General features: G+C 37.6%; 1 protein-coding gene across 1 annotated transcript in view; it reads right to left on the reverse strand.

The window, feature by feature from the left end:
• The window catches only part of PCNX2 (pecanex 2), a 166,362-nt gene that overhangs the window by 109,190 nt on the left and 42,128 nt on the right, over positions 1-15,044 (reverse strand). Inside the window, exons 11-14 of the mRNA XM_026062780.1 lie at positions 12,420-12,562; positions 10,842-10,995; positions 10,715-10,747; positions 3,895-4,066 (exon numbers count right to left, since the gene is read on the reverse strand). Of these exons, the coding sequence (XP_025918565.1) occupies positions 3,895-4,066; positions 10,715-10,747; positions 10,842-10,995; positions 12,420-12,562 (502 nt within the window). The remainder of the gene's footprint in view (positions 1-3,894; positions 4,067-10,714; positions 10,748-10,841; positions 10,996-12,419; positions 12,563-15,044) is intronic.

A 15,044-nucleotide genomic window follows, 5' to 3' on the forward strand; every position in this document is an offset into this window, starting at 1 on the left:
AAAGTAGATTAAGAAAATCACTAATATAACTTATTCACCTTCCCTCCTCAGTCAAATTTTAAGAAGGTAACAACAGGATTTGTGTTCCTTTTTGGATGTTAATTTCACATTTTACTTCCAGTTCCTCTTACTAATGCATCTTGTGCCAAAAGAAAACAATACACTGAGTTTGATCTGACAGCTTTCATCTTCATTCTGTTATATGCTACTAGTATTCAATACTGTAAATCTTGCTGAGGAAGTCAAACACAGGAGGAGAAATGACACACTCAAATGTTAAACACAGACAGGGCTCACTTAAATATACTTGCATTTACAATGCACCCTTCATCATGACTTCCTATCAATGGCACAAATTATACAGACAAAAAACCATGAGGAAATACTGTCTTCTCAATCTTTTGCATGCAAATGCCATTATGAATGTCCTCTTCCTTTACTAATTTTTTAGTTATTCCACAAATCCATACCAAGCCAAGCAAGGACTGCTCTTGACAAAAGACAATGGCATGATGGCAAGCTCCCCAGCAGGCCAACACAATCTCCATTAGCAGGAGATCTTGTTCCTCAGGCAAAGGAATCACAACAGAACTCATCTAAGACGGCCGACTTACAGTCCAAATGACTGCCTTTGCTGTCGCAATGTAAGAATACGCTGAACAGGAGCAGAGGAAAGAAGCACAAGACTGGAGACAGTACTTATTATCAGTACACCAAAATAAATAGGTGCAAAGGCAAACAAGGGAGAGAGAGGTTGGTTGACTACATCAGTGTCCTCACCTCACCCTCTCTCTGATAATACCTTGAGTAATCCTAGCAACTTCCTCGGCTAAGGTAGCTTTGTTTACCTATCCTGCATAAAGGAGTAAACCTAGAGAGGAAAACAAACAGTTGTCACTTTCAAGTGGATTGAATTTATGAGCAGTACAGCCTCCCTTGTGGGAAGCAGGCAACACAAGAAGCTGGTTAATCAGCTGGAATTGCGTTATGAATTCCAGAGCGAATCTGTTCAAGCAGCACAAGATTCCATACACAACAATTCCTCCAAGTGCTGGATCACTGCTGCTTACATGAACTTCTGGCATTTAACACTGAAATTTGGAGGTTTTCTCTAAAAGCTAGGTGAAGATGGTAGGGAAACAGAAGTTTCGACTTGCAGAAACTCCTGGTCTTTTGAGAAATATAGAATGGTAGTTCAATGGCAATGTCACTGCAAACACTTTAGAAGTTAAAAAAGTGATGATTTTTATTAAAAAGACTAGGTATATTTTAGCACTAGTCTGTTTGTTGTGTGACAATACATACTTTTTTCACAGGAAAAAAAAATACATTATTTTGGTGAGAAATCATCTTTTTTTTCTTCCCCTCCCAAAGATAGTCGAGATGAATATTCACAGAGGCTCTTCCCCGACAGAACCTCAGTTAGTGCTGGAAGTGACAGGCAGAGGATTAGCTATCACCAGATTTTGCCATCACCTGATACTCTTCTGAGGTTTCTGACAAATAATTTCACCCATCTGTCTAATGCTCAAATGGTTTCATCACAAAAACTATTACACATTAAGTGCATAACTACTTTTGTCACTGACCATAACTACAGCACTTAGTGACTTGGAGGCTAGCTCCCTGTCTGTGCCCTCACTTGCACTACGTATGTTAATCTACTGAAGATGTTAACTGAAATAAGGAATTCAAAATGAAAACCATAATCAGAATGAATTAAAGGCATGATCCTATAACTATATAAATCAATAGCAGAACCATCACCAATTTGAAATAAAAAAGAATCAGATCCCAAATAGCTGCTCACAAAGAAATGGACCTGTTAAAATCATATTTTGTAAGTAATTAGATTACACATCTAACAAATTTCCACTGATTTTATTTTACAATCTTGTTGCAAGACTTTTATCAGAGTGCTCTATGCGGCATCACACTAGTTTCTTGGTCAGTTCTTTCTTCAATTTTTGTTACTTTAACTTCTTCCCCATAGTAAACATTCGAAATAAAACAGAAAAATTTTCCTTTTCTCAGTATTCTGTGATGTGCAGTTAAAAGTTTCTTGATTTCCCAACAAATCATTTCTGAATACTAAAATAAAATACCGTTAAAATATAAATTAAAAAGTTATCATATAACAACACACCAACAAAGAGATCAAAAATACCTAACAGACTGGTAAAAAGGCAAAACAATAACAATGTTTTATTGGTCTTCAGTGGGGCTAACTTCCCTTCCAATTCTACTACCCAAAACAAATATTTGTATATCTTCACTGTCTAAAGGAAACTGTACTCAAAATATAGCAAGATTCTGGAGGATGCAGACTGCCACAGCTTAGACAAATGACTGCACTGTGAAAACTTGCAAGGATTCACAGGAGCCAGAAGTTGAGATTCCCATAGAGAGAAAGTTAGGAAGAGCCAGAGTGTGGCACCAAATATCACTTGAACAAATATACTTACAGACATGCCTGTTCCCAGAGGTGGTAAAATAAAAATGGGGGACAAGCAAAGGGAAATAGCTTCTTCTCTCTCTCTCTCTCTTTCTTTTTTTAAACAGACTCCAACTGGTGAGATAAGCCTGTATTTCCTTTCTCATCCCTCTCCAGGCTGCTCCAAGAACCTACTCCACGATCTCTTTTGAGGTCGGTCAAAATTAGCACATTTATAACCACACATTTTTTTATACAGGTTGCTATAGTTTTTCATTTATCTCTATCCCAGGAGTCATTTAAGATTCTTGTTGAATTATTTATCAGTATTTTTACTGTTCACCTTTGACAGGAAGAGAAAATAAGATGTAAGAAGAAACTTTAATGAGACCAAAGGAAAGTAATGAAAGAAGCTAATGAAAACAAGTGAGATGCAGGTCTTCATTATTCCCCTGTTTCTGGTGAGAGGGATTGGGAGTCAATGAACCCATACAAAGGACCAGAAGACTTTCCTAAAAATAATATGCCTTTCAGGCAGTAATAGCCTGACTTAAGTACAGCAAAATGCAAGTACAACAGTCACAGGTGAACAAAGACCTCAAAGGCCATATGCTTCACACCACACAGCTCTTTCCTCTAATACAGGAGGTTTTCCTAGTTCTAAATTCACAGAACAATGGTTCTTCTTTGGTACACATAGCTATTGGGAAGTTTTCACAATAGTTAGATTAAATTTTAACTTTTCCACTTTATAGCTAACAGTGTTACACTATTTGCTCTAATTCCAGTCCAGCATTCAGTTCTATAACACAATTAGAGTAGCATCACAGTTACGGACTACAAGGGTATGACAAGAAAAAAAAAAGAACAGAACAGGGTATTTCCAGTTGCGTAAGCCCCAAATCAGTACAAAGGACCATCAGTCCTGATTTTGGGGCAATACCTGAATATCCTAGGAAATGGACTGGTAAAGCTACTGCAGAACGGCCACTCCACACTAACTCCTCATGTGGATAGCAAGATTAAACTAAATGAAGAAAAACTGTATTCTTCATGAGCAGAAGAATGTCCATCTGAGGACTTGGCACAGAATAGCTTTCAGGCATTAAATTTAAACCTCAGCTTATTCTACAGTAACTGCCCCACATAGACAAGTCCTTACAAAGATTAACTGCATTTCACAGATGATGTCTTTTGCTAATAACATCAGTGACTGTTAGTTTTCTACAGAGAATACAACTATGAGCCTCATTTCATTAAGAACTCTTTCTACATGAGGGAAGGTTGCCAACTGTCCCCCCTCCACTGCATGTGTCTTAAGTCATTCCAAATGTTTCTATCAATTTGACTTAAGAGTTGTGCCTCCATAACATGCATTTGATTGTCAACACAGGAAAACACAAACTTCTGCAGCTAACACTTAATTCATTTTTACAATCTCAGGAAAAATATTGACTCACCTATTATATGGTCTCTGGCTGACTGGAGAGATCCAGGTGAAAAGAGCTTCAAGCCATACATTGTATAAACTGAAGGGTTTGAGTCTTTAGATCCAGCATCTAGCAGCAAAATAAGGCCACACAATATACAAAAATATACAGGTCTGCTGTAGGTTATGATTTTATTGTGCCCCTGGAAAAAAAAAAAGTGTTTGAATTTTGTGTTTTATTTTCCTGCTCTGTGCACTGCACTGGAGAGAGGTGCAGGAATCAGACGAAATATTTTAATGACTTATACATACTAACTAATGATAAAAATGATACAAGGTATTTTATCTTCTCCAGAGGAGGCTTTCAAAGGGCACAAGAAGCAGTTAAGACCCTAACTCCAGCAATGATTTATACTTTTGAAAAACTAACCTTCTGAACCTTTCGAAATACATTAATCGCCAAAGAAGTCATTTTTTGTGGAGAAAAAATCCGAAGCTATCTGAAATTCTCTTTTCAATAGGAAGCTTTATATTTATACTACTTTTATTATAATGAGTGCCTGCTTCAGATAGCTTGGCTTTTTGTTTAGACTTTATGGAAAATAAAATTCATTTTTTAGTTGCATCCTGGCAAATTAAAAAAATAGTAAAGCATCTCCTAAGTGTATGGTGAGGCATGGAGGTTGATTCTGGCAGCTGAACACTTGCTGCCCTCCTCCGAAACACTTGTTTCAATGTCCTTACCCTGTCCCCTGCCTCTATATTTGCTGTCACTTGGAATCAGCTCTGCCCCGATAGCCTGCTTTACAGGCATGCCTATAGCTCAAAATGAGCCCATGTTCACTTCTGTCAGGATTCCATTTGACCTCTATTCGCTGATACATCTGCAATTGCTTACTGGCTTTAAATGATCTTGTTTTGAGCCTACTTAGTGCTAGGAGCCTTTAAACTTCTGGAGTCAGAGCACTTAAACAAACATCATAGAGAGAGCACATAACAGAAGCAGCAATGGTCTCTGGTGTGATCATTTACAACATCTACAAGGGTAGATATCATCATAAGATGATACCGAACAGTGGTGATGAGTATGCTATTGTTATTTTTCCAGAGAGGACTCTGTTTTCAGCCAGGCCAAAAACACATTTAAAAAAAACAACAACAAATAGCAACAAACCCTTCTGCAAACTACCCATCTGGAGCTAAAGAATAAAATCAAATTGCAAACATTTAGAATCAGTCATTTTAAATTTTGGGAGAAGTCTGAGTGCATTGTTACTTTATCTGGCTCACATGCCCTGAAAGTGCAACACACGTTCAACAGACACTTCTGTCACACCTAAGCAAAATATTAAGGTCTCCCCTCAGGATTCTCGTTTTTTGTGAGAACCGATTCCTTCCATTGGTGCCCTTTGCTCACCTCCCCTGCAGTCAGGGGAAGACCAGCACCGTCGTTCCTAAAAGAGAGTAATGTTATGGGCGACTTAGCAGGTGGAACCTCTTTTCTCCCAACTAGTACTAAACTGACGCATTATGATGCTGTTAAAGACACTTCACTGTCCTTTAGAGAAATGGGGAGTAGTTAAGGACACACCTGAGTGTGAAAAGACAGGAGCAAAGTGACAAGGATTCAGGTCTGCTTTGCAAATAGTTGCTGTGAAACTGCTCTTACTTATAAAATGTAAGTTAAGTGAGTATAATAAAAGATCGTTTCTTTTGAGTCTGTTTACTGATCTGAAGCAGTAGCGATATTTGTTTGGCTGCCAGCCAAGCTCATATGTCAGCATTGCTATTACCTGATCCGTAATCTCTTCTGGGATCAATCAATTAACAAGGTGACAGATTGCAGAGAACTAGCATGCTTATATTGCATCTTATCTTCAAGAAATATGAATTAAGTCAGACTGACAAATTCTAGTTAGCGTTTAATCAGAGTTTCAATATTACTAAAGCTTACAATTCTTTTATATTTAATAGGACACATGTCCATGAAAAATAATCAAAGGAGATTTAGAAAGATAAAAATATGACTGAAAAAAAATCACTTAAAATATTACTTACTAGCTGTTTTTAAACTTCAGTTGATTTATCTTAAATACAAGCTGTGCCTCAAGAAAAAAAACTACTAGAATATCGGCTCTAAACAATTGCTCAATGATTTATATACTGACATTCCAGATACACTCCAGATCAAAGATTATTTTATTATAATCTTACATTCTTATCTCTTGAACTGTGGAATCCAGATTTATCTTTGCACAGTAATTATTCCAAGTCAGTTGGGTAAGATGGAGCTGATGCTGTCCAATGACTACAAGTCCAGAGGTTCAGCTCCACACATCTTTCAGTTCCAAGCAGAGCACTAACAGATCCAATTAGGTTTACAGTATACATTTAACTCATACTGCTAAATAGATCCATGGTATCAGGCTAATAACGACAGGGCTAGTTAGGACTGAGGAAGAAACTTTCAAAGGCTGTCTGAACAGCCTGCAAAATGTGATCAAGCATTATTTTCCCTATTTTGGGGATGGCAGAGGGGAAAGAGACAGGATCCCGAAATGGAAATATTGACTACACTCATATATTGGATCAACAAAAGTAAACCAAGTGCAGTGATGCATTCAGAAGGACACTGACAACATAGCTGTCATACTGCTTGGCACACTCTCAAGCTGAACAAGCTTCCTAGAGCACAGAGTACTCCAGTCCCTGCTTTCAGGGAATGGGCGATACAAGAAAAAGGAACTGCTGCTAGTCTTGGTGTTGTATACGACTGTCATCTACAGCTTTTGTGTGAGGGAGGTTACTCAGGACAGGAGTGGCCAAGAGCAGACACCTTCTAGGAAACAGGATCTCCAGGACTGTGCATTACCTCGTGAAAGCCACAGAAGAAGAACAGACATTACATTTCCTTCTTTCAAGGTTTTAAAAACAGAAAAGCATGAAGCCTTCTCGTGCCTGCAACTGATAGGCCAAGCTGAGGCAGCTCTTCACTGAAATGGGCACAGGGCAGCACAACTTACCAGCACAACTTACCAACAAAGTATTTTGGATATTAAGGGCTCATTTTGGTCTATTAGACAAACCGATCAGTTTCGCCATACAAAATTGATTTCATTTTGGTGAAACTGCTCTGTATCTCCTTCAGAAGAATTTATATAACAAAGCAGGATTCTTTTTGTATTTTATGTCTAATTTGCTGAACAATCATTTTTTCTCCACTGAAAAATTTCAGTGAAAATTCTTCCTCCTTTCCCCTAATTCTGTCAAAAAATTTCACTGAATTTTTCAGATTCCCATTTCTCAGTTCACAACCCACAAAACCAGCATTGGTGCATTTCATATTTTCATAAAAATGTGAAGATTTTCAACAAAGCTAGAATGATTTCACAAACACTTTCATTTAGTAAAATAACACTTTTCACTACAAAATATTTGAAGGGGAAATTTCAAATAGCTCTAATTTAATAGTGTTTTTTTGTGTGCGCAAACATACATGAAGAAAAAGACAGAAATCTTTATATATAAGTGTGTGTGATGGATTCTAAAGCAAAGCTTACAGGAACATATTAAAAATACTTTAGAATAGAATAATACTTTAGAAAAATACTTTACAAAACTGCCTATGGTAGTTATCTAGTTATCTAGTTGAGTTAGCAAACTGCTTTGGCAGATAATGCCACCAAGACAACGAAGTGATTCTGTAATCTTATTAGGAGCCTGATTGCAATCTTTCAAAGCCCAAATGCCTTTGCAAACCTGAGCTAGGTCCTAAGTCATACAGGTGTCTGACAGGGACCTACAAACAAGCTCCTATGATCCTTCTGTCTAGCGATTCACTACAGACCCAGCCTCTATTGCCCAATCTGCTGCTGCTGCTGTCCATTACCATATTGAAAAACTCTGCAGTTATCAAACCTTGTTTGCCTATTTCCTTGAAATGCACGTGGAATGGATCTCTTGGATCTCTGAATCTAATTCCCTTTAATCACTGGCACATCGATTATTTTATGCCTTTAAGAAACTGATTAAACTCAGTTGTGAAATGGATTTTATTCTCTTGCCCCCCCCACTCCAGTGAGGAGGCTATTCCAGAACTTCGCTATCCCAGGACTATGTACCCTGGTGTGAAGAGAAACTAAAGGCCACCAGCCCCCAGCTGACCAGAACTGAAAAGCCTGAAGGGGGTGACAGAAAAATTAGACTTTCATGTTGTAGCAAGAAACAGTCCTAAACCTGCTGCTACAATAAATGCCAGTAGCAAGTAGCTACTGCAGAACTGGTGTAGCTGTAGAACTGGTGCTGCAGAAAACAGGACAGTCCAACTTAAACACCAAAGCTGTTCAAAACAATACTATCACAGGTGAAAAACAAAACATTATCCAAGTTCAAAAGGTTCTTTCCTATATGCTGAAACTCATTCCTCATCACACTGACGGTATAGAGCCAATACACAGTGACCGACTCAGAGACCCTAGCTGTCAAATGGTATGGGGAAGAAATAACCTTATCTCCGATAAAACTGAACCAGACTTTAGAGAGTTTAGTCAGCAACCTCTTACTCAACACAAGGAAGTGAATAGACTGGCACCTGGAAGGAGTTCAGAATAAAAGCCTTATGCATCCCTGGACATGGGTTTTCTGAATTCACTGGAGGGTCTTTTAAAACAGTCTTTTAAAATGGKATAGGCTAGAGCTGACAAAGCCACATCAAACTGTAACAAAGTCTGCATGTGAGAGATAGGGAATAAGTTTGGATCCTCTCTGGCAGGCATGGATAACGCAAGGCATTAGAGACTACTCATGAAACCAGGAATAGAAATTAATTCAGTGTGCAAATCTGTGGTTCCCGATAGTTTGTTTCACACTGAAAAATCTCATCTGCATTTTCATTCATGGACATGGTACTGATCATTCTTTAATCCCCCTGCTGTTCTGCATCCTTACATTAGCATCAAGAGACATTATTTCTCTTTAATTTTAATGTAGTCACATGAATTATGAAACAGTACATGGAGTATCTTTTCTTGCCTTTCTGTTGTCTTATTTTTAATGGCTCTTACTAGCTCAAGCAAGCCTTTATTAATACCTATTGTGTTAAAAAGATGTAACGTAAAAATAGTTAATCTTCCAACTTAATTTGAGCTGTAATGCCTTCTGTCTTTAAAACCCCGTGTGGAAAAACTCTCCTAATTATATTTTCTTTGGAGTTCCTGTGGTGCACCAAAAAGTCTGCAACTCTCCCTGGTAAAGTTATAGGAAATCATTTGGAGGATAGAATTATGTCTATTGTTACTTTGCTGCGCTGCTGCATGGCATACTGAATACAATACATGAATAATACTTGTAACGATATTGTTGTATGAGTTTGAAATGCTAACCTGGATTCTGCACAAAAAATGCTTTGATTAAACTTCATTAGCTACTTTGTCTTTAATACTACAAAAAATGTCAGCTAGAGAGGTTTACAATGAAGTTTTAACAAAACTGGTTGGCACACACTTTAAAAATATGTGCACATTACTAATGTGTGTATCAGTGCAATCGATTTGATTACTGTTCACATTATTATGCCTAGATATGTGCTAGCTGAACTGACAAACAATCTGATTTTAGTTTGTGCAACCCCCCCAGCTCTTTACTGAGGTAGGAATATTTCTTTAACTCATTGAAAATATTATACTACAATGAATGGAATTAATCTGTAAATGAAGTTGCTTTCATTAACCTTCCTTACTTTTTATGTAGACATGGATTGCCTGTGAATCCATTATAACCATAAGTTCACCCCATAATGACTAGGGTGGAAAAGAAACYAAGAATCCACTGAAATATATCTAATATACAGCATATACTTGTAAATAACCTCGATTTCAAGTTGAACCGGTATTTCCAGCCCCTAAACTGACAAAAATAATTGCTCCCTGCCAAAGGGAAACAATCCAGCAGACCTGCAGTTTTCAGCATGCTGTTTGGGAAGCCTGAGGGAAGAGAGGGGATCCTCAGAAACACTCAAGGGGCTAAATAAGAAATGTGAGCATCCTGGCAGAAGGGGTAAATGCAAGGGAGGCCCCATGACTGCTAGAATGTTTTCAGAGGTCTGCAAACCAAAAAAGCTCAGAAACTGAGACAGATGGAGGGTCAGCTTGCAGCTGTAGTTTGATACTCCTAAACCAGTCCTATAATGAGGATAAACTTGGGTAAGGAACTGGCTATTTGCAAGGTGGTTGTCACTAATGTTAGAGATCAGTTTCTCAAAGTATACTGAATATACTGCTGAAGAACTAGCAAACATTCCTATAACCTGCATTCATTCACAGGGCTGACAGTTCTCCAGGCCCCAGCCAAACAAACAGTGCTCATGTTATAACAAAGGGAAAACCTATGCCATTTGCTGATCTAATAATGCTATTAAAGTGTACATCAGCAATACCAGATTAAAAAAGAAAAAAAAAATCAATCTCAAAAAAAGATTTAAAGTCCCAATGGACCAATGACTGAGGTGTTAATCTGGAACTTCTGCTGTTTTCAGTCACTAACTGTTGCTAACAGAAAGCAAAGAAAAAGCTGGTCTGATGCCACAGGATTGAATTTCAGCTAACTAGTCCAGGTGCATTCGTTTTTACTGTACATTTTAGTCTAAAGAAAAAACACTTTTCTAATAGCAGTGATAAATTCAAATAACCTAAAATTAATTAAATGTAGTACAAAGTCTCAAAATCACAGGCTTGTTTTTGTAAACCACCCAGAACAGAAACTACCTATATCTGTGTTTCACTGAACAGTCAACTGTTTCGCAGCACAGAAATGATAATAAAGCAGAAAGACTTGTTCTGCTGGCTGAGACTTACATGTATGGGTGAAGCAGGATCAGGCTGAACACTCTAAAAACAAAACAGAAAGAAGTTTGCTTACAGGATTTTGCGTTCACAGAAATTAGAAGAGAATTGATCAATTGGATATGAACTTGCTTCCTACCTTTAGGAGGGAATACTGGCAACCGGCCATGACGAGACAAAACAGCAGAACCCAAATGTCTTTACAAAAGCCTTGATTCAGAGTCAGGAATCCAAGAAGTGAAACAAGAACTACTAGAAGAACAGCCAGTACATTCTCCTTTATATTCTCTGTCCTATGTGAATAAATAAAAGTATTTTAAGAAGAGGAAAAATATTTATATATTTGTTAGAGCAAGCCAGGCCCATCTGCAGCTGGTATAAACTGTCAGTGCAGGAAAGATCAGGATTTCCTGGATTTAAGGTTCTGCTCCCAAAACTATATCTCCATGTAGAAAAGTACTTCAACACTGCACCAAAGACCTTAGCCATTGCGATAGCTAAAATGTATAGACAAAAGGCATAGTCTCTGCTGCCTTTCAGTACCTATCAGCATCCTCCAATCTCACTTCCCAGATAGAATACCACAGTGGAGCTGATTTGAATATATGCAAGCATATCTTTATCAGACTTTTAAATAAGAAAATAAGGCATTCTTTTAACGAAAACTGTTGTAGAGAAAATATAATAGAGGACCAAATAAAGTGACAGTTTATACCCCTGTAGTCTTTAAAATATACATCTGACAACAAAGAATTGGATGAAGGACAAAATTTGTCATCTCATGTTTCATTCATTTTATCTACTCCATTAGAACAGGGAAGCTGAGGAAAACAACAATGTTAATATTCAGGCCCTAACAAGAGTTTATCGGTAGGTATTTTCCATGCAACTGAAACACACAGATAAGACACCATAGATAAAGAAGTATCTGCTACAGACCTAAGCTCCCTGACTATATAGCCTGATTTCTGCAGCACATAAAAGCTGTCTTCTGAAATTATTGCTGTGGAGCCTATATTAACATATATGGCATAACACCCACCCAAAAGCAGGGATCAACCTGCAGACATGCCAGCCAGCAGTCATTAGGCCTGCAAGTTAGCATGTCTGAGGTTGCTCGTAGTCCAGCAGAGCGCAAGGTGGGATCTAACAGCAAAGGGCACTGTCAAAAGAGTTGACACCAAGTGAGACTGAGAGGCTCGGAAAAGGAGAGATGCTGAGAAAAAAAATAATTCTCTGAACAAATAAAACTGAACTAGTACAGAGGGAGCAGCTGAAAGATTCCCTCCTGAACTCCCTCCTGAATTCCTTCCTTTAAAATTTTTTAAAAGATTGAAGTACTTGGCTGAAAATTCCCTGGAACCCTTCCCTCTTTTTGCACTTCTGTATTTTTGCACAAAACACTGATTTTCTCATTAGAATGCCCAGAAGCAGTAAACCCAACACCTGACAGTCAAATTTAAGGACTATTCCACAGGCCTGGTGCCCCCGTGAATCAAAGTATCTGCTCGAAGATGAAGGTTAGTGAACAACAAAAACCTAGCCTGAAGAAAAACATCTTCTTCTAGTTAAGCATGAGTCAAACCTACTTAACCTGAATATGAGACAGTAACAGGACTATCACTCTTTGCTCCTCTAGTGATCTGCATTGTTAGTTCTGTGGACCTGTAGAGCCACATACTGTAATACCACATAGAATTACATGAGGAAAGCTTACCGATCCAGCAATGCCAACAAGGTAAGCCGATCATACCAGACTTTAATCCATTTGCCAGGAAATATAATAAATTTGTAAAACTGCCTGTTCAATTTCCGTTGTGTTGAAGAACATGAAGAATCCTCAAGGTCCTGACTGGGTTGCTTTAAAAACAAACAAACCAGAAACACACAAAACACTCTTTCACATTGACATATGGCTGCCTGCAAAATAGGTGTTTAAAAGGCAGAAATTACATCAAGTTTCAGATTTTTTTTTCCTAAAAGAGATACTGGAAGCATATTTATTTTCTTCATTTTAATTATATTAAAAAAAAAGTATCACACAAGCCTAATTTCTTGCAGATGAATGGGAGTGGAGCTCAACAGTGATAATATGCTTTAAATACAAACTTAGATATTAAACATTCATTAAACACATTACTTCTCTTTTACTCCCAATCTACTTCTTGTCTACAGATTTCTTTGTTGCTTTGGGTTTTTTTGTTGCTTTGGGTTTTTTTGGTTGTTTGGGAGGTTCTTGGTTGTTGTTTTGGTTTTTTTATTAGGACTTTTCCATGTGGCAGGCTAATTACAGCGCAATACAAAACCACGATAGGACAAATCTTTGTTTTTAACCAAGAATTCAAGCAGGCTTTAAGGTCTAGAGACATGACTTGTCAACTCTCTTTGCAGAATGCAGCTTTGCTTATCTTTGCTGAGATGGTTCTAATGACACATCAGGTGTGCATCCTCGAGAACAGCGAGAGGGAAATCGCAAACACAAACAGTGTAAACATCACTAGTGTATGATTCTCTAATCTTACCCACATAAACATAAATCCTGCCTTTTGAATAGTCCTTTTGTCAGATTCTAAGTGCCTTTTCTTCTTTCCTACGCTTGAACTATGGCATTTCAGATCTTCTTCAACTCCACACTTGCATTGCTTCAGCAGCAGTTGTGGGGAGGGAGGCTTACCTATAGACCCATCAGCCAGTCTGCAAAGCTGGACAACCGGAAAAAAAAAAAACCCAACCCAAAACCTCTGCAAAGTAGCGATTTCCTTCCAACATACACCAATAATTGATTCTATGAAAAAAATCACTGCTGATTTTTCTTTCAAAAACAATTTGACTGAAATTTCTAACCAGTGTAAAGCCTAGGCAGTGCTTACATCAGAATTATTTGTGCGAGATTAACTTTCCTAGTCAGGGAAGGGAGTTAATCTGTTTTGATTCTATCCTACAGATGTTCAATATTTCTAATTTTTAGGCAATCTCTTACGTAATATCACTTTTCTGAGTCAACTGTTGGTTGTCTCCCTCCTCATTCTAATCTCAGAACACCTTTTGCATTCCCATGTGAAATAATTTATCACTTTCCTGAATTGTACCTGTAAGCAAAACACAGATATTTAAAGGACCTGTCCACCTGACCAAAGGAACTAACTGTCTTTCTCTCAGATTGTTGGAACAGTTACTATTCTTTGCCTTTCAGGAAAACAAATTTTACACATAATTGACATATCATGGCCTCATGTATTACTGCTGAGCCACAGGAACAGGCTTGTTGATATTCTCAGTCTCTTAGCAAACACAAGGTAAAACATGTTAGCTTAAGCTTCAGTGAAAGAGATTCAGGTTTACAAATTTTATCTCATGCCTCCAACTAACTAAAGGCGCACGTTTACTCAATACCTGGTAGCTCAGCTGATCTTAGCAAAGGACAGTAACTCACCTGTGTTTCTGAGCTTTCAGATGTGCAAGAGAATGATAGCCTGTTACCCATTCTTTCATCTATTAACAATTCCAAGTAATAAAAAAGCCTTGAGATAGATTGCAATCTCTCTGCCACAGAGATTTTACAACCTAAGAGTAATTCAGATATTCCCAATTTAATATTTCTATTATCACTTTAAAAAGTCATTATGTGACTTTTTTAAAAAGTATGTATTTTTTAATATTATATTTGCTACTACTGGCACAGTTCTGTTTCTCTTGGGTCCTCTATGCCAACAGAAGGTACTATGAAATTCAGTTCAACTGCAGTCATTAGCTCCATTCTTACAATCTAGATTGCTCATTGAAAAAAAAAAAAAAAAAAAAAAAAGAATATGGTGGCAACTAAAAACATCTAAGGATGTGATTGCTTGGAACTCAGAACAGTTTAACATATATTTAACTGAGTAGGTAAGTGAACACATTGGCTCCTGAGGAACTGTAAAATACTGATAAAGTCAATTACATAAAGCTTGCAGTACTTGGGCTGGACTAGATTTTTCTGCTATATGTTTGGGAAACTTTCTGACTAGCCCTAAGCAAGTCACTAAGTCTAATTGTGCCTCCTATCACAAAAAGGGTTACAAAACTTCGCTTCACAAATTTATATGGTGTCAAGAGACAGCCTGAAATCCTAGCTTCACTGAGATCAATGACAAAACTTTTCCTGACTTGCACAGGCTCATGATTTCACATTTAATAAAAATTCAGAAACCAGGAAGTCCTGAAATTACTGTCTGGCCTTATTACAAAATTATTAGGTTGTCTTGAGCAATGCATTTCACTTTTTCAAGGTGCAGTTTTCCTAGAAGCCAAAGAAGAGTGATAATTGTTCTCTAATTTACAAGTAATTTACAAGATTAAAAAT

This window comes from Apteryx rowi, unplaced genomic scaffold (genome assembly GCF_003343035.1).
Source record: "Apteryx rowi isolate R43461 unplaced genomic scaffold, aptRow1 scaffold_193, whole genome shotgun sequence".
NCBI lineage: Eukaryota > Metazoa > Chordata > Aves > Apterygiformes > Apterygidae > Apteryx > Apteryx rowi.